Source organism: Rutidosis leptorrhynchoides, chromosome 5, assembly GCF_046630445.1.
Source record: "Rutidosis leptorrhynchoides isolate AG116_Rl617_1_P2 chromosome 5, CSIRO_AGI_Rlap_v1, whole genome shotgun sequence".
NCBI lineage: Eukaryota > Viridiplantae > Streptophyta > Magnoliopsida > Asterales > Asteraceae > Rutidosis > Rutidosis leptorrhynchoides.
Genome location: NC_092337.1, coordinates 88,708,754 through 88,720,000, shown reverse-complemented (window position 1 = coordinate 88,720,000; position 11,247 = coordinate 88,708,754). Strand labels below are relative to the sequence as shown.

General features: G+C 31.7%; 2 protein-coding genes across 2 annotated transcripts; one reads left to right on the top strand and one right to left on the bottom strand.

The window, feature by feature from the left end:
- The first annotated feature begins 608 nt into the window (after positions 1-608).
- On the top strand, positions 609-3,079 carry LOC139847604 (vesicle-associated membrane protein 711-like). The gene is made up of 4 exons (XM_071837309.1): positions 609-1,017; positions 1,230-1,420; positions 1,761-1,924; positions 2,616-3,079. The coding sequence occupies exons 1-4, from the start codon at positions 801-803 to the stop codon at positions 2,701-2,703; spliced, it is 660 nt and encodes a 219-aa protein (XP_071693410.1). The 5' UTR covers positions 609-800; the 3' UTR covers positions 2,704-3,079.
- Positions 3,080-3,165: 86 nt separating this feature from the next.
- Positions 3,166-6,986, bottom strand: LOC139847526 (sulfite exporter TauE/SafE family protein 3-like). Its single transcript, XM_071837208.1, has 11 exons — positions 6,589-6,986; positions 6,128-6,287; positions 5,781-5,981; positions 5,629-5,693; positions 5,525-5,552; positions 5,236-5,411; positions 5,082-5,132; positions 4,764-4,985; positions 4,217-4,310; positions 3,994-4,134; positions 3,166-3,556 (listed from the first exon to the last, which is right to left on the bottom strand). Exons 1-11 carry the CDS (start codon positions 6,808-6,810, stop codon positions 3,471-3,473), a joined length of 1,446 nt encoding a protein of 481 aa, XP_071693309.1. The 5' UTR covers positions 6,811-6,986; the 3' UTR covers positions 3,166-3,470.
- Positions 6,987-11,247: the final 4,261 nt, after the last annotated feature.

Here is an 11,247-nt window from a genome sequence, read left to right as displayed (position 1 = left end):
TTAATATTTCATTTTTCACACACCCAACCCCCTAACTTTCATTAAAATACAAATCGAACCCCCCCATTTTTCCCATCACTAACACTAAAAATATTGAATAATAATACTCACCACGCTACTACTGTGCTACTTTTTTTTTGTCTCAAACGATAAAAAAAAACAACTTTTATAAAAGGAACAACCCTTCAATGCTACCAAAAGATGTCGAAAAATATTTTTTTTACAAAATAGATCAACTAACTTTTTAAAAAAAAAAACTCGAACGCTAAAAGAAGCAACTTTCACAAAGGAACAACCCTTCAATATTAGATGTCGAATTTTTTTTTTTTTTTTACAAAATAGATCAACACTTTTTTTTAACTCGCATTCAAAATGAAGCCCCCAGCGCGAAGCGAGGGCTCCACAACTAGTTGAATAATATTTTACTAGTGTTGATGTACTAGTACTATTTGCATTTGTATTTAAATTATTTTTATAAGTATAGTCATAAATTTCATTTTTATCCGAAGAAAAAAGAAAATAAAATCACAAATTTACAAATAATTATAATTATTACTACTCATAAAAGAGTTGACATTGGTGTTTTTGAATCTGCTGCATCACGTAGAAAGAGATGAAACCCTAATCAATCACCTGCTCCCCCTTGGATCTTCCCCTTTATTCTTCCCCAAACATTCCGATCCTCTACTGAATTTCACTACTTAAAATCCGTATATTCATTCATATATCTATCAAATCAATATCAATTCTAATTGGATTTCAATATTCGTTCAAACAGATAGATACAGATACATATACAGATGACGATTCTATACACGCTTGTAGCAAGGGGATCTGTGGTGTTAGCAGAATTCAGCAGTACCCCAACGAATGCCACCACTATTTCCAGACAAATTCTCGAAAAATTACCCGGAAATAATGATATGAATGTATCGTATTCTCAAGATCGGTATATATTTCATGTTAAACGCACTGATGGCCTCACTGTTCTTTGTATGGCTGATGATGTTGCTGGAAGTAAGCTCTATTTTACACCTTTTATTGCTACTATTACCTTATTATTATCATTTTGCTCTGTTTTCATTCTGTTCAATTAGTGTTTTTAATATCTAATTTGCTGAATTGATACTGACATGTGATGTGTATGTATTCTGAATTTACATAATACGTAGTATATAAAAGGTTGAATTTTTATTTTATTTATTTATTTATTTTTATTTTTTTTGCAGGGAGGATTCCTTTCGCATTTTTGGAAGACATTCACCAGAGATTTGTAAGGACTTATGGCAGAGCAGTTTTGTCAGCTCAAGCTTATGGGATGAACGATGAGTTTTCGAGGGTTCTGAATCAACAAATGGAGTATTACTCAAATGATCCTGATGCTGATCGGATAAACCGTTTAAAAGGTGAAATGGGTCAGGTGAGTTCTGAATATCAAGTCATAACACAATATTCATATTCATATACTCTTTATGTGAGAGCTTAGATAATTTTACTAATTTAGTTTTCTCGTTATTATTTTTTTTTAAAATTTTTTAAAAAAAGTGTTTGTGTGTTAACTTGCTCTGGCCGACCCATTTTGACTTGTACAGAATGCCCCCTTTCAACCTGAACTCTGATTGATCTTTATAGTGTGGTTTTTATCCAAGTGAATCTATGTATTATAACTTGTAGGTTTTGATTATCTTGTAATTAAATCTGCACATTTGTTAATGATGTAAACCCTGAATCATTACCGTGTGCTTTGTTATGATAAACAGGTACGTACTGTGATGATCCAGAATATTGACAAGGTATTAGATAGGGGTGACAGGTTGGAGTTGCTTGTAGATAAAACTGCTAATATGCAAACTAATACGATGCGGTTCAGAAAGCAGACTCGCCGATTCAGGAGTACAGTCTGGTGGAGAAATGTCAAGCTCACGTAATCATTTCTAATCACTGTTCTTTTTTATTATAAATAAATATATAAGTTTAATATACTCAAATACTTACTTCAAATTGGCCCGTACGTCTTAACGTCATGTTTCTAAAATCATTGTGTAAATAGCATGGTTTGTAACCACCCCGTCTCGTGCCGTTGCGGCAGTTCGGTGACTAGCCCGTCCCGTCTCTGTCTCGACCGTGTCGGTTAAAAGTACAAATCGGTGACTATCGGCCAAAAGGAGGGCCGGAGTCGGGAAAAGTCGGTCAAAAGTCAGAAAGTTGGTCAAATTAGTCAAAATTGTCGTGTTGTAGTTTGATTTTTGTAATAAATTAACAGTGATAGCGATTATATGTAGATTATTAAAAGAAAGTTTTTGGCTTTAAAATATGTATATAAATGGATATATTTATACATAAATATATTTAAAAGTCAAAATTGGTCAACGTCTCTCGACCCCGTTTCGACCCTTTAAGGTCCCGACCCCGTCTCGCGCCTTTTCAACCTTGGTAAATAGGATTTATACTATCAGGGTATACAGAATGTACTTGAGATGTAATTTGCATCAAAATGTAAAACCTGTTGTTAGGTGTTTTACTTTAAGAACTTCATTTTGCTTTTAGGTTCTTTTCTTTTTGTTACACGAATTACATTGCACATGACTGATTTGAAGTTATGTCCCCAAATGCAGGATTGCTCTAATCTTGCTTATTCTAGTGATTATATATGTCGTATTGGCTTTTGTTTGCCACGGGATTACACTTCCTACTTGTCTATAAGGTGTCTGGAATAACAAAGGTGACTCCACAACTCCATTTATTCGTTTCGAATTGAAAATAGATCGAATTTGAAGCTCCTGTTTGAAGTAAATCTACTTCAAATCAAGTTCCATTTGCAGATTGGGGCTATGGCTCGACGCTCGTGTGTGATTGTTTTCCTTGGTATATTTCGTGTGAAGCTGTTCAGTTTTTCATCCTTGTGAGACTCTTGCAAATGCTTATAATTATTATTTTTTTGATTGTAACTACATCAGTTTGAAGGTTGCGATTTAAAATTTATTTTTCGATTGTTGGTCGGTGATTGTTTAATGTATAAGAATTCTATTGTTGTTATTGTGTATTATATTATAAGAGGTTTTGCTTTGGTTGATGATCATTTTTTTTGTTGAACATTTATCTACTAAACATGAACATGATATTTTTGGCTTCTCATCTCCATTAGATTCAAATCATTGTACACAAACTTAATTTTGACGAAAAACGAAAATTATGGGAGCCTAAAAGAAACTACAAATAGTAGTTGTGATGTAAAGAAATAAAAACATGGATCCTGCTACAAGAAGTCAACAAATTACACAGCTGAAAATTCAATAATAAAAAAAAAAAGGAAAAGAAAGATAAAAGTAAAAAAGAAAGGTCTTTACATTATCAGGATTTTCTTGCAGTGTGGTTCTAGTCATGACTGCTGCTTCGGCAATTGGATCATAACGAATCTGACAGTGGCTTTCGGAGCATTTTTTAAAGTGGATTTTTGTAACAAAATAACTTCAAGGCTCGTATTTGCACAGGTTCTCGAATCCCATGTATTCATGTTGTTGAATTTTATCAATCATGTTTGATATACCAACTCCACCTGTAATACATGTACTTGTGATTAGAGGAGAGCATTGAGCAGAAGAGGTGGTAATTTCGACCCACTTACCAATAACTAGTTAAATCGAATTACTTGTCAATAACTGGTGAAACTAAATAACTTAGCTAAATATATAACACGTGTCACACGGGTCAACCTACATTAAATCGCCAAAAGTGTATATAAATGCTAATGAAGTCATATGGTCATAGATATAAACATGTCATGATTTATTCAGAAAATAAGCTGCAGATGTCATCAAATATCATGAGACATCACTTGTGGTCCAACCTGAATCCTTTATTTATGTGGGGTCCAATCCGAATCAAATCTTTGTTTGGTGTCCAACTTCGTAACTAAGAGATGTTACGAGATATTGTTCTTGTCTCTAAGTTACATAAAAACTTGCAATATAAAGAATCAAATAGACTACTCACCTAATGAAATTGCACTAACGAATATGGTGAAGGCTAGGATGAATATGATTAAAGATGCGCGTCCAAGGATAATAATCAGCCTTCTGACCACATGTTGCCCCACGAAAGCAGCAATCGTTGCCACCACAAGGAAGTATAGAGCTGAAATATGCATCCATGAATTAACAAACTATATAGTATCACAAAAACAAAAATGAATTGATAAAAAAGAAAATTCAGTTACCATAAGGAACGGGGAAACGTTTTAGAAGGTAATATTCCACAACGGACATTGATGCCGAAAACATCATTGCAAAAGTAGATGTCGCACTTGAAACCTGAACAACGATCCAACAACCAATCATAATAACTAAATGACAACAATACTAAAATAATCTTAGAGTGTGTTTGATAAAACTGAATGATTAAACGCTTAATGGTTCATAATCTGAATGATTCAAACGTTCTGAATGAACTAGTTTCTGAATGACAAATACAAGTTTAATAATCATTTTGAACGAATGACGTAAATGATGTAAAATTACTTTATTAACCATTGACATGAATAAAAAACTAGAATATAGTTGGTTAATAAGTGGTTTTGATATGATTTACTGAGAATTCTACATAGAAATTATGTGCTTAATGGTTAAGAGAGAATTCCAGCTCTGAATGATTCAACACTAAATGCTGAATCAGCAACATCCGTTATTCTCAGATGTCAGAAACAAACGCACCCGTAGACGTCTCTTTAAAAGACCGGAAAAAAAAGAAATAAAAATAAATATTACCTGAGGAGGTATTCCGAGCTCCAAGAAGAGTGGGCCCATGATGAAACCACCACCTAGGCCAAGTAGTCCTCCAACCATACCAGCTAAAACACCACACAAACAATAAACAATTAGTTGTCCTATTTCAAGGTTGCTTTCTGAATGTCCTTTGGATGATATCGTTCTAACGCCCTTGTGCAGGCTAACAGCTTCGTAACCGGAGACCCCAATAGAAATCGGAACCTAAAAGTGAAACAAAATAAGTAACACGAATATTTTAGTATAGATTCCAAAAGATATAAGTTAACATATGCATAGCTTGTAATTAAGCATATATACCTGCAACAAGTTCAGCACCCAATACAATACAGAACAAGTAGATGTATATGTCTGCGTAACCAAATACGCAAATTGTAAGTCTTTGTATATGTTTAATACTTAGCTACAGTAGATACTAATAAACCTAATATAAAGATTATATGTGATAATTAACCTTAGCAATCTGCAGCGCAAGGAACGCGACCCACACAAAGGCAAGAAGGCCAAATTCTTTCCAACAAACATTTTCAAGAACAGTGACTTCATCTTTTAATGCTTTTTCAGCTTTGGTATCATTAATGTTGCTGGGGCTACCAGGTAGAAGTTTGTATCCCGTCTCTGCACGATCTCCTATAACACAGTTACGCATAAACTTGATAAGCGAATATAAAAAAAGGTACAAGCGTAAGTAACATGTAGTTTTAGCAGTTTCCTGAAACGAAACGCGTGTAAAATCAACTCACCATTTGGCTCCGACTTCTTAGCAGCCTCCTGAAATGCTAAAAACTTCTTGTTTAATATATTCCAAAAAAAAAAAAAAAATCTATTAATTAAATCTGATTAACACCTGTTTCATAATGGTTTCCTTGTTCCATGTTTCAACTCCTCTGCAAAAGGCCTTTGATGATGTGCCTGCAAGTTTTTCAGTGTAAGTATGTATAATTAGTTTGTCATTTAATCAATAACCATATAAAAAAGATTGTACCAGAATAACAATACCAATAAATAGAATAATTAGTAGGACTGTGACCATCCAATCAGCAAAAATAACATTGAACGCAACTCCGATACTAACTCCTAGCATTAGCATCGGTTGAATAAGAACCGCCAAATCATAATCGATGATGGGCATATCAAGTGTTGGATGCCTTAGCTTAAGATTGTAATAAACAGTAGAGGCTGCTGCACCCATGATCATACCTGCAAAGAACCAATTTAGAATTTTACTACAATGTTTATAACGAATTATGGATTATAGATTAAGATAGAAAAAAAGAGTTGTAAATTCACATGTGAAACTAATTAAAATATATTGAACTTGAAATAAGTATTGTGATGTTTGTTACATTTTGAAATAGCTGTTGCAGATTTAGGGTCGAAACCAATAATCAGGGTAAGCAGAGGAACGAAAATACCACCGCCTCCAACTCCACCAACACTCCCGAACGCTGCTCCACAAAAACCGATGAAGCTGGCCACCACAATTTTCCACCCGAATTCCATTTCCTGTTATCCATAATCAATTGCCTTTCATATTTTGTTTTCATTTCATAATTATAAATTAACAAACTAATAAACATAAACTGCATGTCGCCAGCACCATGAATAAATTCTTCCCTACTTATATCATGCGCATATACTTGATAGTCTCAAACACTATATATTAAACTTGTTTCATAATGTTATGTAATCTATTTCGTATGAACTTACTTTTAGATTTATACAGTTACAATTAAAGGTTATAAAAACAGAGAAAACAGTTCATTTTGGTAATATATACGTAATAGAATTAGAAAAAGTAACTTACAGGCCAAACATGTTGATAACCTGATCCACTTGTTTGAAACAAATAATTCAAAAAATCACGAAAACTCGAATCATCATCTTCTACATGCACTACTGCTGTCGAATCCTGAAATGTTTTTACGCTTCTTCTATCCGCAGAAGCAAGCATGAAAGCTGTAATAACGCTAAGCATACTTACCATTACGATGATCCTATGTTTTCTCATTCCGATTTCGCTAAGCATCGAACAGTGTCTTTATAATAATGATTTATTTATTAAAGAAACAGAACAAACAATGAAATTCAACAGCAACAACCAAAAGTTAACGTTAATTGATTATATCATATATATTACAGTTTATCAAATGATAGAAAACACACAATAAAGATCTGTTCTTCTGAAACCAATGCATGCGCCAGAGAGAATTATATCTTATATATAGCTATAAATAGAGATATATGATGAGAAATTATAGAGTAGTTCTAAAAATGTATAGATGAAACAAGTATTGATGATATGTATAATATATGTTACGTATGTATATGTATTGATGTATTGAATCATGAATGTACAAGTAATGAAAATATGAAATGTGGAGGATATGTATTTCTGTATTAATTAATGCCGTATTTAATATTAAATATTAAATTAAAAATAATGGTATACAGACTGCACAAACGAGAGGCAGAGGGAGAGGGATGTCCCATGCCATTTATTTCTTCACATGGGCACCATGGATGCCTATAAAACTTTTCAAAGGCGTTATTATTCATGTATTTTGGCATATACTATATTTTAAATTAATATTCTTATTTATATTTATTCTTTTCATATTTATATGATTAATATTAGTATTATGAGTTTATCCAACATGTGATTAACGGGAAATGTTAATAAGTGAGTAACAAATGAACTGAATGTTTTCTTTTCTTTAGCATCGAAGACAAAAATTTATTAAAAGGTTAACAACATATTAATATAGGCATTAAATATATTTTCTTCGCTGTTAAAAAAACTGGATTTTACAATGATCTTTTTTTGGGTAATAATGATGATCAAACTGATCTTCAACCATCCGTGAAATTTATTCTTTTCCTACGTAATCGAAATTGCAGGATTGGTTAATCTGACCAAGTATTGAAGTCCAAGTTTCTTCTAAGCTTTTGTTAGTGGGAAATTGTTCAAAATACACTTTTTTTTTTTTTGACTTCAAACAAAATACAATTTTTTTTAAAAAATTGTCTTTTTACACCATTCGGTAGACGGGATTTCCGTCTACCACCTTTATCTGTCGTCTACTACCATTTTTACAAAGTAGTCGACGGTGAGATAAAGGTAGTAGACGAATTCCCGTCTACTGGCAGGGTTAGTAGACAGCGAGAACAAAGCAGTAGACAGACATTTACAAAGTAGTCGACCGTCTACTGCCTTGTTGTTTCTGTCTACTGCCTTGTTGTTGCTGTCTACTCCCTTGTTAGTGTCTACAAGGCATTTCCGTCTACCACCTTTATCTGTCGTCTACTACCATTTTTACAAAGTAGTCGACGGTGAGATAAAGGTAGTAGACGAATTCCCATCTACTGGCAGGGTTAGTAGACAGCGAGAACAAAGAAGTAGACAGACATTTACAAAGTAGTCGACCGTCTACTGCCTTGTTGTTGCTGTCTACTGCCTTGTTGTTGCTGTCTACTCCCTTGTTAGTGTCTACAAGGCAGTAGACAGCAACAACAAGGCAGTAGACGGTCGACTACTTTGTAAATTCTGTCTACCACCTTTATCTCACCGTCGACTACTTTGTAAAAATGGTAGTAGACGACAGATAAAGGTGGTAGACGGAAATCCCGTCTACCGAATGGTGTAAAAAGACAATTTTTAAAAAAAAATGTATTTTGTTTGAAGTAAAAAAAAAAGTGTATTTTGAACAATTACCCTTTTGTTAGTCTTATTCTGGCCCAAATCTAATGGGTCTTCTCTAGGCCCAAAAACTGTACAACAAAAATTCCAAGTATTAAAGTTTGAGTGAAAATGATGTATAAACAAGTACTAGAGCAAAATGGGTGAAAATTACGACACCCCTTTCACAACAACAAACATGCTTACCTAAACAACGTCACTTTTCACATTTAACACATTATACAAAGCGACATTTTATCAAAAATACTAGAACCCAAAGTAAATATTACTCACAATATAAATCTCGCTCCATGTCTCACATCAGTGGCGAGTGTACACTATAGGGTATGGGGTACTATGACCCCACTAGTGAAAATTTTTTTTTACAATGTATACTTCAAATTGTACAGGAAACTACTAAATTTAAATATAGGACCCCATATATTTTTAAAATTTGTACTTTTTCTAGGTAAATAACCACTAAATTACCCTTCAAATATAATTAGCCTTAAAAAAAAAAATTTAGGACCCCACTGACATTTCATCCTAGAATCGCCACTGTCTCACATGCGTCACTCATAACGAATTTTCCACCTACAGTTACATCACAAAAGTGGTTAATACATAAACAATGATTTCGAATCTAGCTAGACATCACTCATACAAAATACATAAGTCTCTGCTATTTTGCAAAAACAATAGGTTTGTGCACGAAATTTGTAAAAACGACATCGTATCAACCAAGTCACACTACACTTGTGCATAAAAAAAAATGTGCAGTGGTATAAACTTAAAAAAGAAAACTCCTACCTGTGCTATTTTTACATGACACGTCAGCCCACAAACTGCAACCCTGTTCTCGATATATATTTTCATCAAACAAAAAGAAAATTCTATAAATAGAACACAAAAATTTCGTTAATCAGACGCACAAAATGTGACGACCCGGAAATTTTCGGTCAAATTCAAACTTTATTCTTAAATGATTTTGACACGATAAGCAAAGTCTATTAAATGGAGTCTCAAAAAAATTTTGAACCGTTTACATAGGTTCATTTAAACCCTTGACTGTTTCCAACGATTCACGAAAAAAAAAACATTTATAAATAGATATATATATATATATATATATATATATATATATATATATATATATATACATATATATATATATATATATATATATATATATATATATATATATATATATATATATATATAATAACATGATAACTTGAAATACATTAATGAAATATTATACAATTTAGTTCTGGAAGTAAAAAATGTAAGATAATTTATGATATACAATAAAAATTTGATATTGAAAACATAATTATATATAGTAGTTTGGAAATATATATGATTTCGATACATAACTATTACTATATGAATATTGTTAAATGTTTAAATATTAAATATATAATGTATATTATATAAATATGAAATATTACAAAACTAATAATATATATGTAATTTCAAGTTAAAATATAAGTATTATAATGAAATTTTTATTATTACATTCAATATTAAAATAAATAGTAATATTAATACTAATATCAGTACTATGAACATTTTTATATATAGATATGAAATTGGATACAATTAATTTGTTATATATAATCATTATTATTATTATTGACATATTAACTGAATTATTGTTATCAAGATATCTATTAATAACAGTATTATGGATAATATTATTAAGATATTTTATTAGTAATATTATTAACAGTATAATCTTAATTTCTATAAATATAAAAAGAAAATAAATATAAATATATAAAAGCAAGATCATTCGCTACCTGCTATGTTATGTATGTTTTTTTCTTTCTTTCTACTGTTTCCCTTTTCGTTTTTCTTCCTCTACCTGTGAACTTCTGTCGCCCCAATAATACCTACAAAACATAATTACTCGATTATTGCTGTAATATAAATCAGGTACTAGTACGTTCCTTGAAATCAAAAAGATAATCACAGCAGCAACTCTTTTATTTTAGTTTTTTCTTCTTCGTAAACCCTTTTTAATTCATAATCCATTTTCGAATTAAACACAAAAATCTAATAATGCAGTGGTGTCAGAAATCATATAGTCTAACTATCTGTAAGTTTTCATCATTCAATTCATCCGAATATTGTTGAATTTGGGAGTCAAAGTTTATGTTTCAAAAAAAGTCAACTTTTGTTCTTAAGTCAAATTCGATTTTTCTGTTTGGATTTGAGTTAAATTGATGTTAAGAAGGGTGTCGGGTAATAGAGAGGTCTCAGGTTCGAAACTATACCTAGGCCACTGAATTTTAAAAAGCTGGGCTCCTGTGATTTACTTGAGTCTGTTGGGCTATAATTCTTTCTAATTGTTGGGCCAAGGACTAGAAATCCTATTGGGCCAGTTAATTAGTTGGATCGATTTTCGGTTGGGCTGATGACTATGGGTTAAATACAATTGGGTCGCATAATGTATTAGAAAAACAGAAAATGGAAGAGTGGTTTTGGGGTGTTAGTGGATGTGCGAGAGGTCGCGGGTTCAATCTTGACTATGGGCAGTTTCTTTTTAACGAATTTCTTAAGGTAGTTTTATTTTTATTTTTGAAAATCATTATTATTATTATTATTATTATTATTATTATTATTATTATTATTATTATTATTATTATTATTATTATTATTATTATTATTATTATTATGTTAATTATTATTACCGTTAGCATTATTATTGTTATGAAATTTACATTAAAATTCATGTTATTATGATTAGGATTGTGGATCAAAAGGATAATGAAAGTATACGAC